General features: G+C 36.2%; 1 protein-coding gene across 3 annotated transcripts in view; it reads right to left on the bottom strand.

Moving 5' to 3' along the window:
• Positions 1–27,256, bottom strand: part of TRIM33 (tripartite motif containing 33) — a 138,561-nt gene that overhangs the window by 3,899 nt on the left and 107,406 nt on the right. For all 3 annotated transcript variants that reach the window (XM_055584661.1, XM_055584662.1, XM_055584663.1), the window contains exons 11-17: positions 21,455–21,655; positions 12,375–12,507; positions 9,691–9,754; positions 7,284–7,443; positions 5,571–5,920; positions 2,828–2,951; positions 1,665–1,739 (exon numbers count right to left, since the gene is read on the bottom strand). In XM_055584661.1, coding sequence (XP_055440636.1) covers positions 1,665–1,739; positions 2,828–2,951; positions 5,571–5,920; positions 7,284–7,443; positions 9,691–9,754; positions 12,375–12,507; positions 21,455–21,655 — 1,107 coding nt within the window. The remainder of the gene's footprint in view (positions 1–1,664; positions 1,740–2,827; positions 2,952–5,570; positions 5,921–7,283; positions 7,444–9,690; positions 9,755–12,374; positions 12,508–21,454; positions 21,656–27,256) is intronic.

Here is a 27,256-nt window from a genome sequence, read left to right as displayed (position 1 = left end):
ATCAGAATTGTATGACTTTAAAATAAGGAAAGAAGATTACAAAATGTATTGCTATAGAATATGGTATCCTTTATAGAGGATAAAACCTTATATCACAGAACTCTGAACATAGCAACAGAGGTGAGACTGTAGTGACACAAGAAAAAATTTTTATTAACCATTTAGTTGCCATGCCTTTCTCTAGGGGATCTTCCTAACCCAAGAATTAAACCTGGGTCTCCTGCATTGCAGGCCGATTCTTTACCATCTTCAGCCACCAAGAAAGCCCCTATTATCCACTTAGTGGTCATGCTTGGGCATTCTGGCCCCAACTCCTGGGCAGAAATCTGTATCTTTGCAAAAATAACTGAACACAGAGAAACAATTTAAAAAGTTCATTAAAAGAAAATGTTGGAAAGTAATTTTCTACCGTAAAGTCCCTGAACTTGAAGACCAGACAGACTTCCTGGTGTCAGATGATTACTATCTGAACAAAATGTCTTCCTTGTACCTAGAACCTTTTACTCTTTCCATTTCTAAGCCTCCCTAAGTAAACAAATTACTATTCAATACCCTATATAACAGGTCTGGTATTCAATAATATCTTAATTCAACAATCAATAGCAAGCAAATACAATATGTGTAGAATATTCTTATCACATTTATAATGTATCCCTGGTATTCCTTTTACTATAGGATTTTAGAGTCTTTATTCCTTACAAAAACCTGCTTACAAAAACCTGCTTTAAGAAAAACAAAGCGCAAAGGCTTGGAAATTCTCCCCACATTCTCCCCACAGTCTTCTATTAATCTTGATTGTTCATAAAAGAGGGCTTATGAAGGCAAAACCATTATAAAAGGTTCAACGTTACACTTTTATTCAAATTAATACTTGCATAGAGATTTTTCTCCCCAAGGTACAGATCTTAGAATCAATCATACAAATGAATTTTAGAAATAATTTTGTTCAAATTCCCTCTCTGTAGTTAAAAGTAGAGGCAGAAAATTATGTCAATCTCCCCAGCTATAAGGCTGGTTAATGGCAGAACTAGGAGAAGTCAAGTGTTCTAATTCCTAGTTCAAGACTCTTTCAATTATACCTGTAGCTGTAACCCTCATGTCCATTTTAAAAGTAAAGAGGATGTGGAAATCATACAACTGAATTTTAGAAATAATTTCATTCAAATTCCCCCTCTATAGTTAAAAGTAGAGGCAGAAAATTATGTACATCTCCCCAGCTATGAGGCTGGTTAATGGCAGAACTTGGAGAAGTCAAGTGTTCTAATTCCTAGTTCAAGACTCTTTCAATTATACCTGTAGCTGTAACCCTTATGTCTATTTTAAAAGTAAAAGAGGATGTGGAAATTAAGTTTTGATCAGAGCAACAGTCTTTAAAAACAAACTACAATTTCAACAGTGAAACTCATATCCATTGAGCCCTAATAACACAGTAAGTACTTCTTATTACGCAAAAATTTTATCAAATACTATGCTAAAATTATTTTACACAGGTTATTGTACAGAATCCTGAAAATAATCCAATGAGGGAAGAAACCGTTTTAGAGACTGGATGAAGAGATTATTCAAGCCTGAGTTTTAACATCAGCAGACTAAAGCCAGACACCATAGTCTTAAATATTATACTAAACTTATTCACCAAGAAAGTACTAAGGTAAACAACTCACCGAAGCAGGAACTGGTTCCTGGAATTCAATACTTAATTCATGGCAATAGAGGTAAAGCAGAAGACGTTCACATTTCTGGCCCAAGAAAAGAAAAGAAAACCCATGAACTGTTTTCCCCCCTAAAAAGATATTCTTGAAAATGAGGACTTTATCAGTATAAAGTATTACTACAATAAACTGAAGATAAGCTCTCTACATACTAGCTATCTTCCTACATATAGCTTATACTAGCTGTAAATACAAAAGAAAACTACCTGTTTCCCACTTAGTTCTGAGACTGCGACTACCTTCTATCCTACTGTATATAACTTATTTACCTACTATTACGTCTTATTGCTACTCATTTTAATTCCCCAAGACAGGCGAGACACATGCTATTCCCTTTCTCTTTGAAAGGATTCTGCTCAGGTTCAAAATGAAATAAAAACTGTGTCTTCTCAATCCAATTCAAGAATTTTGTTATACAATCAGAAATATTTTTGTAACACTCTAAACACATACTTTCTCCTCAAAGATAGTGGAAGATGGATTTATGCATTAGATCAAAGTCAAACAAATCGTAACAGCCACAGAAGTCTGTGAAAGATATTCTCTGTCTTTGGAGATCAGGGTACAGAACAGATCAGCAGAAATCTGAGTGAAATGATGAGGATTTTGGATTTCATTCTTAATATGATGGGTGCTTAGAGGATTTTAAGCATGGAAGCGACAGACCTGTTTACATATTTTAAAAAGAACACAATGTACTGCATAGAAAATGGACTGCAAGGGTCAAGAGTAGAATCAGGTTTGGTGAAGAGATCTTCTAATTTCTGGCTTGAGCAAGAGATGACTGATGGTACTATTTGTTGGAAATTACTGAGACAGGAAAGCAGTTTTTATGTCATTATTTTCTTGCCTTCGTTTTTTGAAGGAGAGGATAAGAAACCAAGATTAGGCTGGGAAATGTTAAGTGTGAGAAAGCTAAATTTAAGAGCCTAGAGCTAAAGGCTCTGTAAGGTCTATAGACAAAGATTTCAGAAGTCATGAACGTATATACCATCAGATAATGTGATTAAAATATGAAAATTTACCAGGTTATATGTATGTTACACTGAAGGAAAAAAAAAATGTATAGACAGACAACTACAGAATCCCTAGTAACAAATCAACTTGCCACTTACCCTTTGGTCCACGGGGCTTAAGCCCTGTGCAGTTTTCCCCTTCTTACTATGTTGCAAATTATCACAATCGTATTCAACTTCTGGCTTCCCAATATCTCTGCAAAATGTGCATATCCAGTCCCCACTAAAGAAGGAAACAGGCAGTCAGTGTTTGTAATTATAACAAAACTCACTCTAGGAAAGCTAGCTCTCTAGAGGTTGTCTTCAGTTTCCTTGTTTTCTTTCCTTTTCAGTTTTTGTGGAACCAAAGAGGTACTATTTTTGCCAAATCTCATAAAGTGAAGTTATGTGATTAAAAACGTCCCAAAATGTCTCCATTCTTCAACTGATTACCTTCTGGAAAGCAATATAAAACCACTACCTCCATTAAAAATGGGTCTCGTCATAGCACAAAGCTGATGATCAGCACTTGCAGCGTAAGACCAATTTTTTCAAGACCCCAGTATTATCACCACAGTGACTTCATACACATGAAGAAGAAAGGAATACAGGATACAGAGGTCCTGAGGTATCTTCTTTTGGCATACAATGCCAAAAATAAAACAATTATATCTTCATAGCTAGTCTTTTAAATCTGCTCAGTTAATAGTTTGTTTACATCAGGATTTCTATCAAGCTATAAACTCCAATTTGATTACTTCGTATGCATTTTCTCCTTTCCCTCCCTCATCTCACACACACATATATATATACAAACATATTCTAAGGATTATACTAACACTATGTCACCTTTTCAATTCTTCCCAAAGCATCTGCCTTTGAGAGAAAGTTTTCAGTGGCAAAATTCTAACCTTCCAGCAGATGTTACTATCCAAAGGAAACAAAAGTATAAAAAGCTTTAATTTCAAGACCAAAATGTCAATGCCTTTCTTTTCTGAAAGAGTAAACAAAAAGAAAGCTCTTATTACAGCTATGGCAAGTGACTATACCTTCTAAAATTTAGGTAAAATTACAATTCTTCAGAAAAATATTCTAGCATTGTTCATATATACCCAGTACTTTTCTAATCCTAAACATTGAATTTTTCAAAAAGGGTAGCACTATTCAACTAAAACCATTGCTGCTTAGGAATCTGAGAGAAAATGTGAATCTTTATCTAGAGGCAAAAAGAAACTGAGCTTTCCAAAGGACACTTAAAAAATTTTCGGGTTAGAGATGGAGAAGAAGGAAGGCTCAAAGAATTAAGTATGATTCTATTATTTTATGGTCTCTGAAATCAACTGGAGATGAAATAGCATAAACATAAATATGTTAAATGGAAGGGGAGAAAAAGAGCTCCAAATTCTACCACCTGTAGATAAAGAAACTAATCCCTGAAAATCAGTGAACTGTCCAAGTTAGTTAGTTCACTACAGAATTATGACGAGACTACAGGCGTCATCACCAAGCCCAGCACATGTGTTCTACTGTGTTAGCTGCTATCATCAGTTTGTACTGCTGCTGCTGGTGCTGCTGCTAAGTCGCTTCAGTCGTGTCCGACTCTGCGACCCCAACGACAGCAGCCCATCAGGCTCCACCGTCCCTGGGATTCTCCAGGCAAGAACACTGGAGTGGGTTGCCATTGCCTTCTCCAATGCATGAAAGTGAAAAGTGAAAGTGAAGTCGCTCAGTTGTATCCGACTCTTATTAGAGACCCCATGGACTGCAGCCTACCAGGCTCCTCCATCCATGGGATTTTCCAGCCAAGAGTGCTGGAGTAGGGTGCCATCGCCTTCTCTAAGTTTGTACTGAATGCTCATCAATTAATATTTTAATGCTTGAAACCAGATTTACTTGCCATGGGGTCATACAATCCAGGGACAGTGCTCATATGCTGCCCAAATCTTTATTTATCCTTACCCCCATGCTATTCTCTTCTGAATAAGGATCTCAGTAACTCTCCACTCTAAAGTTAATGTCTGAATAAGGATCTCAGTAACTCTCCACTCTAAAGTTAATGACTAAAAGACATCTCAACTAGAGGATCAAGGAAAAAGTCTGAGAAAAGTCTGAGTCTAACCCTCAGGCAGGCACTACTAATGAAATGCTTCCAGTAGTGAAGATGAAGCTATTCTTCAAAAAACACTTGACTTTAAAGGTGTTTTCACAAAGTATTTTTTTCTTTAAAATGTCTTCCAAGAGCTTTCAAACATTAAAAAAGTAGGTTTTGGGTAAGAGCCAATAGAGTTGCCTAAAACTGAATACTATTCATAATTATTATAGACCTTATCAAAAATGATAGCAACAGATTAAGAAATTATCTTCAACTAAGTTTCTCAATACTCTAGTCCACCGCTCCTCATAATTTAGAGGTTCATCTAATTTGCTTATATGAAGTATAAACTGAAGGTGAGTAAATAGTCTATTTTTTATCACTAATGCATAACTTAGATCTTGGACATTTCTTCACTTACCTGTTAATTTCTCTAGAATGTAATGGAGTAATGGGCTTCCCTGTTGACTCAGGTGGTAAAGAATCCGTGTGCAATACAGGAGACCTGGGTTCAATCCCTGGGTTGGGAAGATCCCCTAGAGAAGGGAATTGCTACCCGCTCCAGAATTCTTGCCTGGAGAATTCACTGACACAGGAGCCTGGCAGGCTACAGTCCATGGGGTGGCAAAGAGTTGGACACAACTGAACAACTTTCACTTCACTTCACACAATACTAGGCATTGGTTAAGGAGGCCATCTGTCCAGAATAACTTTATTTTTTTAGCTCATAAAAACAACAACAACAACAACAAAATCAGTTATCACTTGTACCTTGGAAAGCTAAGAAGTGTTGGAACATGACAAGTTAGATGAAAGACCTTTGGACATTTTTCACAGCACAAGAGATCCCCTCCATTTTGGCAGACAGCACACCAATCTTCATTTGGGTCATCATCTTTGCTGCTGCCATCTCCTCCAATCCTTGCCGACCTGTGCATGAGGCTTCGAACTGGGGACTTTCCATTAACAAGGCTGTTGAGCCCTGACTGTTTGCAGCTTTCATTCATATCTGCAGGTTCCGTTTTCACGTGGTTTTCCAGGCTTGTTAATGTATCCAACTCACTCTCTAGATGCAGGTTGGTTGAAAGAGGTGGTGTCAAGCTACTCTCAGGACTGCTCAACTAAAACAAAGCAAGGACAAATTCTTGAAGAATCATTTAATCCTTATGGCATGCATTCTGTGTGCTACTGTGGGTGTGTTTACAACATGATATACTGACATAGCTTAATTATTTTGGAATTTATTGTAAAATTGCTTGAAATCATATCAGTAATATGAAAAATGAAAATAACCCCAAAATTATTTTGGCATGTTCATAAATGATTTTAGGGCGCAGTCTCTATACTATTGGTTCACTTGATAATAAAGGAATTAAACTGTTAAGCATGTCGATTGGGAAGTAAGTATAGGGGTATTCTCCTATAGACAGCTGGCTATATGAACTTTGTTGCACAGATTTTCCCCCCTTTCTATTGGCTTTATTTTTTTTAACCATTACTTTTAATTAAAGTATAGTTAATCTACAATGTTGTTGGTTTCAGGTATACAGCAAAGTGATTCAGTTATATATGTACTTTTTTTCAGAGTTTTTTAATGGGTTATTACAAGATACTGAATACAGTTCACTGTGCTTCCTACATGATAGGTCCTTCCTTGTCACATAGCTTTTGAAAAGGATTTTGAACTATTCTTCTGCCCACTTATCATCCTACTAATATAGAAAGACTGTGACAATGTAAAATCTTTCACCACCTTTTTGCACTGTTTTTCAGGGGAACTTTCCAAACCAAATTCTGAATGAAGAGATAACAGTACTCTCTAAATCTACAGAGTTGAAATTTCTATGTGCCAACCATGTAGAAAATTAGACATAAATTGTAAGTAGGAAGAAAAGAACCAAGATCAAAATTTCTAAATGAAGAGAGACTTGGGCCTGCCTTCATTCTGTATTATAAATTTTATAAAATGTTCCAGCTGAGGAATTGGTTAATTGTTAAACTGGTTAAAAATTGATTAAAAATTATTAATTGTTATAATTCATAGGCCAAAGGCAATCTTCTCATTACAAAACTCTTTGAGCATTAAACTTCTTTCATGTCAGCAGTCTTAACCCTGAACTCACTGGTCCAGGAAAATGGCCAAGGATTTTTGTGGCTTGAGACTCAATGTGACTAATGAAATGATTAATAAATTTAGAAAAAACTAGAACCCAATTTAGAATCATGGCAAAATTACATGACAAATTACAAACCAAAAGATAGCTTGAAAGGAGTCCTTAATACAAGTCTTTTCTGATAAATTACAGCTGACACTTAGATGGAAAAAGATCAGTTAGAGAAAGAGATATTTGGCTTATACCAGGCAAAAAAATTTAGAAATGAATACAGGTCCACAGGATCAGTATCCAGACTTACACACACAGAGATGAAATAATCAGTGAAGTGACCTCCTGACATCACTGAACAGTTCCACTGGAACCTTACCATGCAGGCACTCCGTCTGCCATCCTCAGTCTTTTCCTGTTTCACAGCTCCTGAAAAGCTACATATTTCATCTTCAGTGCCAGGTTCTTGCTTGACCTTCACTTGATCAGACTTAAAACTAAGACTGGTCTTCTCAGCAGTTCTTCCTGATGACCCACAGCTAACAAAAACAACAAATAAAGGTCACATATGTTTGACTGCATGGTGTACATTTATATGAAACAACTATATGAAAAGTTCATTAAGTTATACGAAATGTTCATTAAAGTAAAATCAATTTGTTAAGCTCACAGCAGATAAGGATACTTCGTAATATGGTTAAGAGGAGTGTATTATAAACGCATAGCTTCAAATTTTAAAAAATGTTTATCTATCTTTCAGAAGACACTAAACACATTTTATCATCTGAGGAACCTACACTACATCATTTAGGGGATCTAGTAAATGATCATTTCCCTAGGCTACTAGTATAGGGACTGCTTCTCTAAATATAATAGAAGTTTAAATTGTTCTCTATCTCCAAAGATCTAAAAACATCAGTAACAGTGGTCCATGAAATGCCCTTCAAAGGAATCACTATTTCAGCTTTTGAGTCCTAATGTGAATTAATGTGAAGAGCAGACTCACTGGAAAAGACCCTGATGCTGGGAAAGACTGAAGGCAAAAGGAGAAGAGGACAGAAGAGGATGAGACAGTTCAATAGCATCACCAACTCAATGGATATGAATTTGAGCAAACTCCAGGAGATAGTGGAGAACAGAGGAGCCTAGCATGCTACAGTCCATGAGGCTGCAAAGAGTCAGACACGACTTAGTGACTGAACAACAACCAAAGGCTAAGAGGGACAGATACGTGACTAACGGCTCTATCTAGATCATAAAGCAAACCACTGGCAAGAGAAGCGAATAAATTTTAAGACTGTATCACTGACAAAAATGAAAACCCTTTTCACTCAATTTGTACTTTTCTACTAAAAGTACTGATTATTTAAAGTGTAATTTAAAAACAAAGAATCAGTCTTCCAAATGCATATACATATAAATAAAAGATTCAATGTATCTTAAATAAAATCCTTACTTTGCACTAAATTATTCAAATTAAAAACAGAAAAATCAGTCAACATTTATTATGTTAACCTTCAGCACAATACATTCTCTCTCTTCCCACACTATACTATCTTAGCTCTCTGTTCACCAAAAAAGTAGAAGAAACCATGAACAATTCAGTAGCAGTGAATTCAGTAGCCCCTAGAACCCATAAGGTTGTCTCAAAGCACTATTTCCCCACTAATATGACCAGGATTCCTTATACATTTCTTGCCTCAGGCCTGAGATCAGCTATTTGTCTAAGATGAACATGTGACATCATTTCACAACAGGAAACAAGAATGTTTAAATGACTACTGGGATTATAGCAAAATAACCAAGAAAAAGTTCGGACAGGCCAAATGGAACAATTTAATCATCAATAAAAATAACATCTAAAATATTAAAATATATAAAATATGTTTAAATATATGAGCTCATAAAGTTAATATTCATTGGTCACTGTTGGAGGGTGCTGGGAATCAACTCATTATTACTAAAATAGGCAAATAAAGAGAATCAATTTATTCTGCTTTTCCAATAATCAAATAGTTGGCAGAAAATTTTTCTTTACAGAAGTATTCAAAGAAGGTGGTATACAGTAACTAAAATATCATTTTCAAGCCAGAAAAAAAAAAGCACTGACCATCACTGGTTGCTGTCATAAAAAAATCTCCGTTTTGTGACCCTGACAGTACACGTTACCACGGTGAAGTATTATCCCCATCCCTTCACCTCAAATCAAACCTGAATCTAATCAAACCTCCTGACCTAAATAGCAATACAGAGAAAAAAACAAAAGGTAGTTTTTACATGAAAAGATGGGAAAATGAGGAAAACTCTGTAAGAAAAACAATACATTTTTCTTCAATAAATACAATGAGTTTGACCTCAACATACATGTTGATGGCAATGTATAGGGCCTATCTGAATCTGATTAAATAAAAATAATTTTTTAAAACATTTATGAGAAAAATTGGGAAATATGAACATTAACTAGAGTTCTACTGATTAGAGTTAGCTACCAAATATTTTTTAGGTGTATAATGGTTCAATGGTTATAAAACTTTTAAATCCTTACCTTTTAAGTGATATATAGAGAAACAGTTTCAAATAAAATGACAAAACGTCTGAAATTTATTTAAAATAAATTTAGACTGGGGAATGGGTGGGAGTATAGAATAAATAAAGACTGGCCATAACTTGATCATTGTTGAAGATGGCTGAAAAGTATATGGGAGTTCATTACAATAGTCTATTTTTCAAAGTACATATTTGATTTTTCTTAATAAAAATAAAAAAGCTATTAATGTAATACTCACCTGCCTCGACTACCAGTACTAGAAGTACTAGGGGGTCTCACAGGTGTGTGAGAATTGGATAAACCTGAAAATTAATAAGTCAAAATGAATATCTATGCAGGTAAGAAAATTCAGAATTCTACCTACCCACTACAGAATTCAAGTATTATTATAAAGCAATTCAGCAATTCTTGGAAATCAGACCTAGTCTTAGTCTCTAAGTCAAGGATTTCATGTCTAATCATTGGCAACTGTCAATCAGATTTTCTCAGCTGAGCCCAGAAAGCATTCTCAGAATCCTCTCAGAGCAACACTATTCAATCAATGGAAACTACCATATCAAGAGAAAGCTATTTGCCATCCCACCCAAAGTCATTTGATAAATACCCTACTTAGATGCCTATTAATTATTCTTTAAAAGTCCTGGAATGCATTCATTAAACCTCAAAAATCGTATTAATCAAAAAATGTATTAAATGTGGATTTTTCATGAGATGCATCATTAAGTCTGAACTGTTCTAACTCTAGAAATAATGAGGTGGTATGTTTCAGTAAGAAACATGAAAAATACATTCCATAACCACTTCCACAGTGTCCATCTATTTCGAGCTGCTTTAATAATTCATTCATGTCATAGGGTTAATAAAACTGGGACTTTGGAAGAGGTCTCTATCTCATGGACTTGACTGGCCACTGAAAATTGAACTTCAAATTGAAAATTCACTTGCCCTTTCTCATTTCTTGCTTTTTGAACAAATTTTCAATTTTTTCATTATTTAACAAAGTGTTTTAAACTTGAGTTGAAACCAAAGAATTCTTCAATTGACAACCTGTGTTGTAAAATAGAAGACATGGAGAGTAAATACATCTACAAATCCAGCAAAAAACATAAATACAGCTGGAGGTTGAAGGAGGGGAACATCAGAGTTCTGAAGAGTGTACACCACAGATACATATTATTTCAATTCACTTTAGACTGCCAACAACATTTGAAGAAAAATAATTAGAGCAATCAAGGAAAAATATTATTATAATGATTAAGTTTATGTCTCAACTTGGCTAGAATATGGTACCCCATTCTTTGTGGAAAGGTATTTATTAGGTTGGTGCAAATGTAATTTTGGTTTTTGCATTGTTTAGATTTGCCGTTTGATACTGGAATACATTCTAAATAAATGTGGTTATGTTATACATCATTTTAATGCACATTTCTCACTTTTTTTGCTAATGACTTATTACTTGCTGTTTATTTTATATTTATTTTAGACTAGGGAAATGATGTTAGACAAAAAGCAATCTCATCTTTGATTTTCTTATTTAAGTTCAAAATGGGTCGTAAATCAGAAGGGACAACTCGCAACATCAGCAACGCATTTGGCCCAGGAACTGCTAACACACACAGTGCAGTGGTGGTTCAAGAAGTTTTGCAAAGGAGACAAGAACCTTGAACATGAGGAGTATAGCGGCTGGCCATTGGAAGTTGATAACGATCAGTTGAGAGTCATCATCAAAGCTGATCCTCTTCCAACTACACAAGAAGTTGCCAAAGAACTCAACATCGACCATTCTACAGTCATTCAGCATTTGAAGCAAGTTGGAAAGGTGAATAAGCTTGATAAGTAGGTGCTTCATGAGCTGACCAGAAATCAAAAAAATCATCATTTTGAAGTGTCGTTTCCTCTTATTCTACGCAACACCACCAATCATTTCTCCATTGGATTGTGATGTCAATGAAAAGTGGATTTTATACAACAACTGGTGATGACCAGCTCAGTGACTGAAGCTCAAAAGCACTTCCCAAAGCCAAACTTGAGCCAAAAAAAAGGTTATGGTCTCTGTTTGGTGGTCTGCTGCCTGTCTGATCCACTACAGTTTTCTGAATCCTGGCAAAACCATTACATCTGAGAAGTATACTCACCAAAAACTGCAATACCTCAGCCAGCATCGGTCAACAAAAAGAGCCCAATTCTTCTCCATAAACCTGACCGCATGTCCGACAACCACTGCTTCAAAAGTTGGAACAAACTGGGCTACAAAGTTTTGCTTTATCCACCATATTTAAGTGACTTTTCACCAACCAACTACCACTTCTTCAGGCATCTCAACAACTTTTTGCAGGAAAAATGCTTCCACAACCAGTAGGATGCAGAAAATGCTTTCCAAGAGTTCGTTGAATCCTGAAACACGATTTTTATGCTACAGGAATAAACAAACTTATTTCTTATTGGCAAAAATGTGCTGATTGTAATGGTTCCTATTTTGATTAATAAAGATGCATGTGAGCCTAGCTATAATGATTTAAAGTCAAGGTCCAAAACCGCAATTACTTTTGCATCAACATGATAGATGTTACTGACATTTAAATCAGTAGATATTGAGTAAAACATAATGAAGGTGGGTCTCTAATCAGTTGAAGACCTTAAAAGATTGAGTTCCCTAGAGCAAGAAGGAATTTTGCCTCAACTCAAGACTGGCATCAACTCTTCCCTGGGTTTCCACTCTCCTGACAAGCCCAGCAGATTTTAGACTTGCCAGCCCTGACAATCACGTAAGCCAATTAATTCCTTAACCTCTGTCGCCTCTCTCCCCCAACACATACACCCTTCTACTATTGGTTCTGTTTCTCTGGAGAATCCTAATACATACACTGAGAGATACTTTTTTAAGATGTTACAGAAATGAGGCGGTACCTCAACTGACTTTACCTGATGATCCTGGAGATAGGGCAGAGGGTCCTGGGGAGGGATTCATGGTGCTTGTGGGCTGTGGGGGTAGGTGACTGCCTGAGATGTATCTACTTAGTAGATTATCTAAACTACTTGAACCAGCATCTTCCAACTAAAGAAAAAGAACAAAAAGATAAATTTGCTTTGATTAAAGCAGATAACTTATTTCATTAATATAATCATTTATACTCAGTTTACTAAAACAGATTATCCTATATCAAAACTCAGCTTAATTGTTGCTTCCTTATCCTCCTGAGGACCCACACAATATAGTTTATGCAAATATAGCTATAATTAAAATGATTCAATAAATACCTGGCAGCTCCAGACAAAGCCCAATAACCCACTATATCCCTTGTGTTTTACTATGAAAATAGTTCTGACACACCCTTACTCTTTTGCCTTTTCTCAAGGCTGATGTAGGATCCTGTTTTCAGCATCTTTGTCCCTAGCATCCCCCAACTTTTTATTTCAACATCCATGGTCGTGCCAAAATCATTCAACTTAAACAGATACCTAACCACGTCCGTATCTAATTTTAAAGTTCTGAAAAGTCTATTACTCAACAGAAAGCCTTTATCTTGAGGTATAAGGTCCCTTATTACACACAAAAAAGGAGGCACTCAACAGAAAAACTAAGCCCTTTTAGCACACCGGATGCAGTAAGTTAAAAGCCAGAGGCCCTGGCGCTGTGACTGTGGGCTAGCTCCCAATCTGAACATCAGCTCCGTGTCTTTAAACATCCCACTCACAGGGGAGAACTGTGCTGATGAGATGGAAAAATATTCACGTAGAAAAATAAACAGTAGCAAAAAATATTTAACTATGGAAATTATCTTAAGAAAAATTTTATACTATTCCATATGAGAAACGGTCAAATTATTCTTAATTAAATAATTGCTCATCTTCTTGCTTATCTACTGATCTACTTTTACCTACACCTGCCTCTTTTAATCTACTCTCTTACTAGAGGCAAATCTACTTTTTAGGCAAATCTACTCCTCATTCAAAACAGGAAACTGGGGCCTGGTGGTTAAGAAGTCGCCTTGCAATGTAAGGAATGACAGTTCAAACCCTGGTGCAGGAAGATCCCATATATTGTGGAGCACCTAAAACCATGTGCCACAACTACTGAGCCAGTGCTCTAGAGCTCCTAAGCTGCAAATACTAAGCCCACGCAACACAATGACGGACGCCTGTGCACCTAGAACCCATGCTCCACAACAAGAGAAGCCACTGCAATAGAGGCCCACGCACACCACAGAGAGCAGTTCTCTCCCACCACAACTAGAGAAAGCCCATGTGCAGCAACGAGGACCCACCACGGCCAAAAAATAAGTCTTCCAAAAAAAAAAAAAAAAAAAAACCCCCAAAAACTGAAGACATATTGGTACATTTACTTCTCACTCTCCTTTCCCCCTCAAAATCACACTGATTTTCAAGGCTATAAAACAGGAAAGAGTGGCATCAAATCTTGAAGAAAAACTACAAATATAAACCAAGGTAGAATTGGACTGACATAACAATGATCAGAATAAAGCAGCTCACAACATACTACAGGCAAGAAAGGACTCTCCTCAAGTAAATAGCTTTCATCATAAAAACAAGCTGAACCTATCAACAAAGTGGAAGGAAGGTACCTCAAGACAATAAAGGCCATTTATGATAAGCTCACAGTTAACATCATACCTAACAGTGAAAAGCTGAAGTGAAAGCTTCTCCTGTGAGATCAGGAACAGACAAGGATGACTACTCTCGCCACTACTATTCAACACAGTATTAGAAGTCCTAGCCAGAGTAATTAGGCAAGAAAAAGAAGTAAAACTGTCACTATCTGCAGATGACATGGCATTATATATAGAAAATCCTAAAGACTTCACTCAAAACCTGTAAAAGAAATGAATTCAGTAAAGTTGCAAGACACAAAAATCAATATATGAAAATCTGTTGCGTTTCTGTACACTAATGATGTTCTATCAGAATAAGAATTTAAGAAAACAATCCCAGGGGAGTTCCTTGGATTGGCTAGTGGTTAGGATGCCAGGCTTTCACTGTCAGGCCCAAGATCAATTTCCTGTCAGAGAAATGAGACCCTGCAAGCCGTGTGGCATGGCCAAATAAATAAGAGTCTGTGCTCCACAAAAAGAGAAGCCACCTTAACGAGAAGCCCATTCACTGCAACAGAGAGTAGCACCCCACTCACTGCAACTAAAACCTAAGCACAACCAAAAATTAAAAAATGAATAAATATAATTTTTAAGAGTACTTAAAAAATAAAATCACATGAAAAAGAATACACCACACCTAGGAATAAATTTAACCAGGAGGTCAAAGATATATATACACTGAAAACTGTACAACATTGATAAAAGAAACTGTAAGACACAAATAAATGGAAAGATACTCTGGGCTCATGGACTGGAAGAATTAATACTGTTAAAATGTTCATAATAACTAAAGCAATCTTCAAATGCAATGCAATCCCTATCAAATTCCAATGGCAGTTTTCACAGAAACAGAACAAACAATCCTACAACTTCTTTGGAACCACAAGAAAACACGAATAGCCAAAGAAATCTTGGGAAAGAAGAAAGTTGGAGGCATCATAGGCCAGAATTTCAAAGCCACAGTAATTAAAACAGTATGATACTGGCATAAAACCAGACATACAGATCAATGGAAAAGAATAAAGATGCCAGAAATAAACTTCTACATATATGGTCAATTAATATAAGACAAAGGAACCAAGAATATACAACAAGGAAAGGATAGTCTCTTCAATAAACAGTGTTGGGAAAACTGGACAGCCACATGCAAAAGAATATAACTAGACTACTATCTTACACCATACACAGAAACCAACTCAAAGTGGATCACTCAAAGACCTGAATGTAAGACCTAGAAGAAAACACAGGCAGTAATAAGCTCCTGGACACTGATTGTGGCAATGATTTTTTGGATCTCATTCCAAAAGCAAAATTAAACAAGTGGGACTACATTCAAACTAAACAGCTCCTGAACAACAAAGGAAATCATCAACAAAATGAAAAAGAAACATACTGAAGGAAGAAAATATCCATAAATCATATATCTGATAAAGGGTTCATATCCAAACTACATAAAGAACTCATACAACTGAACAGTAAAAAAACTAAACAATCTAGGGACTTCCCTGGCAGGCCAGTGATTAAGACTCTGTGCTTCCACTGCAAGGGATGTGGATTTGATTCTTGATCAGGGAACTAAGATCCTACATGCAACTCCCCCAAATCCAATTAAAAATTGGGCAGAGAATCTGAATAGACATTTTCCCAAAGAAGACATAGAGACAGCCAACAGGTACATGCAAAGGTGCTCAACATCACCAATCCTCAGGGAAATGCAAATCAAAACCACAATGAGCTATCACTTCACCCTAGTTAGAACGACTATTATCAAAAAGACAAGAGATAACAAGTGCTGGTAAGGATGTAGAGAAAAGGGAACCCTTGTGAACTGTCGTGAGAGTGTAAATTGGTACATCCACTATGGAAATCAGTATAAAGTTTCTTTAAGAGTTAAAAACAGAACTATCACATGATTCAGCAATTTCACTTCTGGGTATTTACATGAAGAAAACAAAAAACACTAATATTTTTCTAATTTAATTTTTTGGCCACATCAAGGCATGCAGGATCTTAGTTCCCCAAACAGGACCAAATCTGTGCCCTCTTTAGAAGTATGGAGTCTTAAACTCTGGACCACCATGGAAGTCACCCAAAACACAAATTTGAAAATATAAATGTGCCCCCATTTCGCTGCAATGTTATTTATAACTAAGATATAAAAACAACCTAAGTGTCCATCAATAGATGAAGAAATAAAGCTATAGATAAATGAATAAAATTGTGTGACATATGCATATACACAATGGAATAAATATTAGCCATAAAAAGGAAATCTTGTCACATGTGACAATATGAATAGACCTGAAGGCATTAAGCTAAGTGAAATAAATCAGACAAATACCATATGGTCTCAGTAATATGTGGAATTTAAAAACAAACAAAACCAGAATCAAGCTTATAAATACAGATAGATTTGTGGTCGGCAGAGGTGGTGGTAAGTGGGTGAAAGGGATCAAAAAGTACAAAGTTCCGCTTATAAAATAAATCATGGGGAGGTAATGTACAGCATGGTGACTATTATTAACACTCTATTATATATCTGAGGAGAAGGCAATGGCGATCCACTCCAGTACTCTTGCCTGGAAAATCCCATGGACAGAGCAGCCTGCTGGGCTGCAGTCTATGGGGTCGCTAGGAGTCGGACACAACTGAGCGACTTCACTTTCACTTTTCACTTTCATGCATTGGAGAAGGAAATGACGACCCACTCCAGTGTTCTTGCTTGGAGAATCCCAGGGACGGGGGAGCCTGGTGGGCTGCCGTCTCTGGGGTCGCACAGAGTCGGACACGACTGAAGCGACTTAGCAGCAGCATATATCTGAAGATTTACTTTCTTAGCAACTTTCAAAGTCCTCCTCTCACACACAATTTTTATATATGGTGACTGATGTTAACTAGAAATACTGTGGTAATCATTTTGCAATGTATACAAATATTAAATTACTATGTTGTACAACTGAAACTAAGTCAATCATACCTTAATTTAAAAAAAAGGTAAATAGGCCTTTCTCATAAAGCCCTTTAGAAACCAAATGTCACAGACATAAAAGGCAGAAAGTGAGAGCATGCTGTGGGCTAGCTACAGGGATGATTAAGAGATATGAAGAGTTGTGCCTGCTCAATGGTCACAGCTATTGGCCAAGGATTCACTTGTTAAGCTGTAACTACAGGAAAATCCCTAGCTGTAACTAAAGTTACCTAGAGGATTGTGAGGAAGAACAGTTCCCAATAAGGGCCACAGACAGAAGCTGAGCTATATATATCTCACCTAAACATAAAGGAGCAGATAGGATGATTCAAAACAGACATGAAAGTTCCATGTTACCTATTTCTATTGCCACTCCTTTTATACTCTCCCACCTACAGTTTGTATCTCTGGCCCAAGTGACAACCCTAGTCACCCTAGAGAAGAGTGAAAATATTAGGAAGAGGCAAACTGCAAGTACATAAAAGGGCTTCTCTGATGCCACCAGCCAGTCCAAGTATTTATCTCGATGTTTCATCAAGCATGGATCGAGTCACTATAACTAAAGTCAGAAGTCTAACTGGAAAAATATTAATTCACATATTTATTAAACCAATGTTAGTTAAGTGTCCTTGAATAACGGCATGGAACAGGTATGTGCTATATAAATAATTTCTAAGAATTCAAAGGAAAAAGACAACCTACAAAGGAATGTAAATAATCAATGAACTGGACCTCGCTGGTAAGAATTTGCCTGCCAATGCAATGGACAAAGGTTTGATTCCTGATCCAAGGAGATACCACATGCCAGAGGGCAACTAAGCCCATGTGCCACAACTACTGAGCCCACGCTCTATACCCTGTGTGCCCTCATGCCCTAGAGCCTGTGCTCTTCAACGAGAAGCCACCACAATGAGAAGCCCAAGCACCACAACTAGAGAGTAGCCCCCGCTCACCACAACCAGACAACGCCCATGCAGCAAAGATGACCCAGTGCAGCCATTAATAAATCAATAAACATTTTTTAAGCATCAATGAACCTAAAAAAAGATTAAAAAACCACACAAATTAAAGAACTATACATGAAATCAACAAACATCATTTTTACCTATCACACTGGTAAATATGGAAGACAGCCACTATCAGGAACACAGTACAGAATGGGTATTCTATAACATTTAAATTTACATATAAATATCAGAAAGACACATATGGTTTTCCCAAGACTTCATATTATCCAGTGTAGTATCCAAATAAATTAAGTTACTATGTCAAGTATGGAAAACTGTTTACAAAGAATTTAACACTATTGTTTAATAATCTAATAATACATAATAATTTAACACATCTATTGTTTAATAAATCTAACCTGAACAGAATCTAATACTCACTTAACTATTCAAAAAGAATCCAGGTTCATCATATATTCCCTCAAAGTCAAAATTACTAACACATATTACAATTCTTATGGAGATGAACAGTAAAGTCAAATAAAAAAATAATTCAACTTGAGAGAAGTCTATTTAAATCAACTTCTACTCTATACTGGATAGCTGGAATGACCAGTATTAAGATATATCAACAAATACCTGAAATTGCTTTATATTTATTTCCTGTCTGCATTGCATAGTTAATGCTCCCTTGTCTGCTTCCTGTGTAACCTCCCCCCACATTTCTTTTCACTATACCATAGAAAACTACAGGCTAGGAGAAAAAGTATGCAATTCTTCAAGAGACTATAGGTTTACTTCCCTTTCTATTTTTGGTTGTACTTCTGTGGTAACCACCTCAAACTGCTTTAAAAACAGGCCTCAATGAGTATTTGCAAAGGAAGCATGTTAGCTGCTCAGTCATGTCCGACTCTCTGCAACCCTATGGACTGTAGCCCACCAGGCTCCTCTGTCCATAGAATTCTCCAGGCAAGAATACTGGATTGGGTTGCCATTTCCTGGATTTTCCTGACCCAGGGATCAAACCCGGGGCTTCTGCATTGCAGGCAGATTCTTTACCATCTGAGCCACAAGGGAAGCCCAGAGTATCGGCATAGATGTGGAATAACTGAAATCCTCACACACGGACACTGGTGAGAATATAAAATGGTGCAGCCACTGTGAAGAGCTGGGTAGTTCCTCAGAAACTTCTATGACCCTGAATTCTACTCCCAGAAATTTAGAAAACTGATCATCTATGTTCACAAAAACTTACACACAAATGCTCATAGCAGCATTACTCCCAAGAGTCAAGAAGTAGAAACTCAAATGTCCATCAACTGATGGATAGATGAACAAATCTGGTATATTCAGAGAACAGAATATTCAGACAAAAGAAGGAATTAAGTACTGATATATGCTACAACATAGATGGACCTGGTAAACATTATGCTAAGTGAAACAAGCCAGAAACAAAAGGCCACATATTGCATAATTTCATACATACAAAATGTCCAGAATAGGCAAATTCATAAAAACAAAATAAATTTGTGGTTTCCAGGGACTGGAAAAAGGAAAATGGAGAGTGACTGCAAATGGGTAGTTTTTTTTAGGGTGACAAAAATTTTCTGGAATTAGATAGTGGTGATGGTTGCACAATCTTGTGAATATACTAAGAACTACAGACTGTACTGTCCATTTCTTAAAAGTTGGATCTCATGGTACAAGAATTATATCTCAATTTTTTAGAGCAGACAATACTTTAATAAAACAGTAAATAAAGTTACACCATATGTCTGCAAGGAAGAAAAGGTTCATGACAGAAAACATGGATCCTGTTCTCCCTATCCCACTTAGAAAAACTAAAGATGGGAGGGGATATATTCTGGAACTTCTTGTCTTGATTCCAAAGCTCTTGCGCAAGGTGACAAGGAAAGTCTAGTAAGGGCTCATTTGCCTTATGATACCCAGGCTTTTCAAAAACGTGGAGCATCCTTCCTTCCTTCATCTGTTCTCTGTTAGAGTGGCCCTAGAAAATTATGTAAAGTTTGACATTAGCAACCTTTCTAAGGTTGCTAACCTTTGAAAGTTTCTTAAGAATTGGAAACAAGTCTTGTTTCTTTTTATCTTCAGCGTCCACTTCAGCATGCAATGAGTGCTTGAATGACTCCTTTAACACTGTACCTAACTATCCCTGGTTGCCTAGAGCCCCTCAATACTCTACTTTTCCATACCTACAATCCCAAACCATCACCCTGCTACCTCTATGGATAGCAGTGGGAGAGAAATGGATTTGTAATCAGGTGCTAGGCTTTGAAATGCAACTTACCATTTATTGGGTGACTGAGAAAGTCACTAACCTCTCTTACTCTCTTTCATGAAATAGGGATATTAGATATCATATGAGATGATTTCAAGCATTAAACCAACATTTTATAAATTACAAGCTTACAACTTACAAATTTTATTTTTTATCGATTTATTCCAAAATTCTACACTGTATAGTCCAGTACTCTTAACACCACTACACCTACCAATCACTTAGCCAAAAGATTTCTCCTATTACCAGGGAAACAATCAGATTAAGAGAATTCATGAGTTAGTGATTCTGAAACAATTCTGAAGTTACAGAAACATCCTTTAAAACTATACTATAAATCCACTAAATACATTAAGAGAATTCATGAGTTAGTGATTCTGAAACAATTCTGAAGTTATAGAAACATCCTTTAAAACTATACTATAAATCCACTAAATACATAAATACTAAACTGCAGCCACGAAGTCTCACAGGTCCTAATGTTTTAGTGATTTCACTGCTCCTTGCTCCCACAGTGACCCTTGACTCTGAATAACTCATCCTATACATGAGATGACTCAATACAACCTTCAAGTTTTATATTTATTTTTTTTAATGATTTTAGTTCAAATACATGTATAAAATTTTAGAAGGCACCAAATGATATTTTTCTTCAGAAATAATGCTACAGGTGAAAGGGACACAACAGCTCAGAGACCCATCCTGCCCATCTTTTACTCCTCACTATTATTTCCTCTCTCAGCACTGCCCCTGTACATGCCCGATATCTACACCTTCCAACCTCTCCTTTCTCAGTCAAACCTATTTGCACAAGTTTCTTTTGCACCTAACAGAAGATTCACAAAACTTTAATTTATTTTGGTCCTGGGTCTTCTCTCTGGATCTAAACCTTCTCTCTGGATCTAATGAAGCAAAAGTGCTGCATTAAACACTAGGTTTGCCTGTTGGCAGATGACACATAAGCAAAGCTGACGCCCTGTAGCTTTAAAATATTGACAAGTACTAGGTCTAGCACATGTACATTTTTAAAATTCAAATATTTAGACCATTTTCTTTTGAAATTTCAAAACAAATATTGCAGCTGCATTAAAAAAAAAATACAAAAGCAACCACAAATATATACGCAACTCCCTAATTAACAAAAGGTTTTAAATCTCTCATTCAACTTAAATACAAACCTGTATAGGTGGAATATCTGGCAGCGATGGCAGGTTTTCTGGATTGGTAACCGAAGGAATTAATTCTATTGCAGTAACAGATGGGCTGGTGGGACCTCGATTTGCATTCGCCATAGTAGCTGTAGTAGGGCTGGTTGGATTGACTGGGTTGTTATGTACTGACACAACAGGAAAGGGTCCAGCATGCCCTGGGTTTGAATGCTGTTAGGAAAAGAAGATGTTATCATTACTTGATCTGCCAGGATAGCCTAATATGAACAGTATCTTGATGACAATTTTCAGTTAAGTAAGGATACAAAAATTCAGTGTTTGCTACCTGTGGCTGAGAGACAAAGAAATGGGCCCTTTCAAACTTATGCAGGAAAAATAAAATTCAAAGTTAGCCATTTCATTTTCTGTCCATTTTTGTATAGTATTTAGGAAAAAAAAAATACTTGCCAATAATTGTACCCTGTCAGTCTGGTGATATGATTTTACTTGAGAACAAAGATATATAAAAATAGATGATCTGGAAATCCCTAAAGTTTTCAATCATCAGACACAGAGAACCTCTGTTCCATCTATATTTCACTTTGACACTTTTGTCTTAGTAAAAATAATTGTGTACTGTGTAACTAATATGGTAGAAAGAATGACAAATTTACAAATGGAAACATGGTTATCAATTCCTAACTCTTAATTCTGTGTGACTTTAGGCAAAATCACAATCTTGGTAATTTAGAAATGTGGAAAATGACGAATGAAAATGGACACCTGTCTTTCTGAGGGTTTTTATGAGGATCATTTAAGATAACATATAGAATTTAGAGAAGAGCTAACACCTATCCTACTCAAACTCTTCCAGATAATTGCAGAGGAAGGTAAACTGCCAAACTCATTCTATGAGGCCACCATCACCCTAATACCAAAATCAAACAAAGATCCCACAAAAAAAGAAAACTACAGGCCAAAATCGCTGATGAACATAGTTGCAAAAATCCTTAACAAAATTCTAGCAAACAGAATTCAACAACATATTAAAAAGATCACACATCACAACCAAGTGGGCTTTATCCCAGGGATGCAAGGATTCTTCAATATTTGCAAATCAACCAAATTGAAAGATAAAAACCATATGATATTCTCAATAGATGCAGAAAAAGCCTTTGACAAAATTCAACATCCATTTATGATCAAAACCCTCCAGAAAGCAGGTATGGAAGGAACATACCTCAATATAATAAAAGCCATATATGATAAACCCACAGCAAACATTATCTTCAATGGTGAAAAACTGAAAGCATTTCCCCTAAAGTCAGGAACAAGACAAGGGTGCCCACTCTCACCACTACTATTCAACATAGTTTTAGAAGTTTTAGCCACAGCAATCAGAAAAGAAAAAGAAATAAAAGGAATCCAGACTGGAAAAGAAGAAGTAAAACTGTCACTGTATGCAGAGAACATGATCCTTGACATACAAAACCCTAAGGACGCCACCAGAAAATTACTAGAGCTAATCGATGAATATAGTAAAGCTGCAGGATATAAAATTAATACACAGAAATCCCTTGCATTCCTATACACTAACAATGAGAAAACAGAAAGAGTAATTAAGGAAATAATTCCATTCACCATTGCGTCAAAAAGAATAAAATACTTAGGAATAAATCTATCTAAAGAAACAAAACACCTATATACGGAAAACTATAAAACACTGATGAAAGAAATCAAAGATAACAAAAATAGATGGAGAAATATACCATGTTCATGGATCAGAAGAATCAATATAGTTTAAATGAGTATACTACCCAAAGCAACCTACAGATTCAATGCAATCCCTATCAAGCTACCAATGGTATTTTTCACAGAACTAGAATAAATAATTTCACAATTTGTATGGAAATGCAAAAAACCTTGAATAGCCAAAGCCATACTGAGAATGAAGAATGGAACTGGAGGAATCAACCTGACTTCACAGACTATGCTACAAAGCTACAGTCATTAAGACAGTATGGTACTGGCACAAAGAAATATAGATCAATGGGACAAAATACAAAGTCCAGAGATAAATCCACACACCTATGGACACCTTATCTTTGACAAAGGAGGCAAGAATATACAATGGAGAAAAGACAATCTCTTTAACAAGTGGTGCTAGGAAAACTGGTCAACTACTTGTAAAAGAATGAAACTAGACGACTTTCTAACACCATACACAAAAATAAAATCAAAATGGATTAAAGATCTAAACATAAGACCAAAAACTATAAAACTCCTAGAGGACAACATAGGCAAAACACTCTCTGACATAAATCACAGCACGATCCTCTATGACCCACCTCCCACAGTAATGGAAATAAAAGCAAAAATAAACAAATGGGACCTAATTAAACTTAAAAGCTTTTGCACAACAAAGGAAACTATAAGCAAGGTGAAAAGACAGCCTTGAGAATGGGAGAAAATAATAGCAAACGAAGCAACTGGCAAAGGATTCATCTCAAAAATATACAAGCAGCTCATGCAGCTCAATTCCAGAAAATGAACGACCCAATCAAAAAATAGGCCAAAGAACTAAACAGACATTTCTCCAAAGACATACAGATGGCTAACAAACACATGAAAAGATGCTAAACGTCACTCATTAACAGAGAAATGCAAATTAAAACCACAATGAGGTACCATCTCACGCCCGTCAGAATGGCTGCTATCCAAAAGTATACAAACAATAAATGCTGGAGAGGGTGCAGAGAAAAGGGAACCCTCTTACACTGTTTGTGGGAATGCAAACTAGTACAGCCACTATACAGAACAGTGTGGAGATTCCTTTAAAAACTGGAAATAGAACTGCCATACGACCCAGCAATCCCACTGCTGGGCATACACACCAAGGAAACCAGAATTGAAAGAGACACATGTACTTTTTAGCAATCACATCACACCACTTTTTACAGTGCTAGGGCATGGAAGCAACCTAGATGTCCAACAGCAGACAAATAGATAAGGAAGTTGTGCTACATATACACAATGGAATATTACTCAGCTAATAAAAAGAATGCATTTGAATCAGTTCTAATGAGGTGGATGAAACTGGAGCCTATTATACAGAGTGAAGTAAGTCAGAAAGAAAAACACCAATACAGTATATTAACGCATATGTATGGAATTTAGAAAGATGCTAACGATGACTCTATATGCGAGACAGCAAAAGAGACACAGATGTAAAGAACAGACTTTTGGACTCTGTGGGAGAAGGCGAAGGTGGGGTGATTTGAGAGAACAGCACTGAAACACGTATATTATCATATGTGAAATAGATCGCCAGTCCAGGTTTGATGCACGAGACAGGGCACTCAGGGCCGGTGCACTGGGATGACCCTGAGGGATGGGATGGGAAGGGAGGCGGGGAGGGTGGTTCAGGATGGGGGACACATGTACACCCATGGCTGATTCATGTCAATGTATGGCAAAAACCACAACAATATTGTAATGTAATTAGCTCCAATTAAAATAAATAAATTAACTTAAAAAAAAAAAAAAAAAGCTACGGTTTTTCCAGTAGTCATATATGGATGTGAGAGTTGGACTATAAAGAAAGCTGAGCACCAAAGAATTGATGCTTTTGAACTGTGGTGTTGGAGAAGACTCTTGAGAGTCCCCTGGACTGCAAGGACATCAAACCAATCAATCCTAAAGGAAATCAGTCCTGAATATTCATTGGAAGGACTGATGCTGAAGCTGAAACTCCAATACTTTGTCCACCTGATGCACAGAATTGACTCATTGGAAAAGACCCTGATGCTGGGAAAGACTGAAGGCAGGAGAAGGAGAAAACAGAGGATGAGCAGGTTGGATGGCATCACCAACTTGATGGACAAGAGTTTGAGCAAGTTTCAGGAGTTGGTGATGGACAGGGAAGCCTGGCGTCCATGGGATCGCAAAGAGTCAAACACGACTGATTGAACTGAACTGAACCGACATACAAAATAAACAAGCTACAAGGATATACTGTATAGCACAGAGAATATAACCAATATTTTATAACTATAAATGAAGTATAATCTTTGAAAATTGTGAATCACTATGCTGCACACCTGAAACACATACTATTGAAAATCAACTATATCTCAATTTAAAAAGAAAACAAAATATTTGCAGTAGGTTTCTGATATATTTTCTCAGGATAAAGAAAGTTTCTTCTATTCAGTTTACAAGATTACCATGAATCATTACTTTTATCAGATACCTTTCTGTATCCATTGAGATGATCCTTAATGTGGTGATTTAAACTAAGAGTTGTTTAATGTTCTTGTTTCCTCAAGATAAATTTAATTATATGTGATAAACATACATATATATGTGCTATGTAAAAAAAAAAGATAACAGAGATTAAAATCTCTGGGAAATAACTTAGTATACACATATAAACCATCTGAAATATTTTAAAACTTAAAATTCTAACAGTCAGTGATTTCTGTAGGACCCAAAGTCTAAGGACAAGGTCCTAAGATGGTTGGTCTGATTTTGTAGCTTCTGCACCATTCTAAAGGGTGTACCTGCCTCCTGGTACTATTTGAAGGCTTTCCAAGAACTAAGGGGTCATTGTGTATGTGAATACTTCTAAGGAAATTAAAATCTAGATAGTCAACCTTCATATATACTTTTTTTCTGAAGAAAACCCAATTTACCTAAGAATGTACCATGGTCTGTGAGTTTTTCCCAACTATTTCTTTCAAAACTGCCCTTCTCCAAAAATAAAAAAATAACACAGGATATCTCTAACTCATCTCTAATCTAATCCAACATATCGCCCCAGCATAAAACACACACACACACACACAAAAACGCTGAAGAGATAGGCAAATGTACAGTTGAAAATAAAGGCATCAATCAATCAGCAGACAGAGTGTCTGGCTCTAAAACCTGGGTAACAAATCTTTGGATTGAGCTCTGATGATACTTAATGATCAACAAAAATGACGAAAGGCCTAAAGAAGTTGTCAACTGGTAAATCAATGCTGAATTCTGACTTACTCTCAACAGTAAAAGGTAACAAACATACAAATATGCATAAATGAATAGGAAAGGAAAAAGGCTCTATCACATAAAGAAATGTATATCTCAAAGAATTTAATTTTTGTTCCCTAATATTCTTAAACCATGTAAATATATATCTTAAACTATATAGGAATAATTGTAATGAAAATCTGGTCTAAAGAAAAAGTATTAATGCTTGATAACAGCATTCAGAATTTTAAAATAGAAAGACTTCTTTCCAGCAGAAAACTGTAACAAACTGATTCACAATACTATCAAACATAAATATATTAAGATAAAATTCTATAAAAGTAGAAAATAAATTCAAGTCCAAGGAGAAAAAAGTACGTAATTTTGACTTTCAAAAAATAACTTGCTAAGATAAAGAAATATTGTATGATATCCTCTATATGTGGAATCTAAAAAGAACTAATACAAATGAACTTATTCATAAAACAGAAACAGATTCATAGACTTAGAAAACAAACTTATGGTTACCATGAGGGAACAATGGGGGCAAGGGACAGTCAGGGAGTTTTGGATCGATATGTACACACTGCTTTATTTAAAATGAATAACCAATAAGGTATATAGCACAGGGAACTCTGTTCAGTGTTACGTGGTAGCTTGATGGGAGAGGAATTTATGGGAGAATGGAGACATGTATATTTATGGCTGAGTCCCTTTGCTGTCCACCCAAAACTATCACAGCACTGTAAACCGGCTATAATCCAAGAGAAAATAAAAAAGTTAAAACAACAACAAAAAAAACAATCTGCTACCGTATTT

This window comes from Bubalus kerabau, chromosome 6, assembly GCF_029407905.1.
Source record: "Bubalus kerabau isolate K-KA32 ecotype Philippines breed swamp buffalo chromosome 6, PCC_UOA_SB_1v2, whole genome shotgun sequence".
Classification (NCBI taxonomy): domain Eukaryota; kingdom Metazoa; phylum Chordata; class Mammalia; order Artiodactyla; family Bovidae; genus Bubalus; species Bubalus kerabau.
Note: the sequence above shows the minus strand (reverse complement) of the source record. Positions and strands in the feature narration are given on the sequence as shown.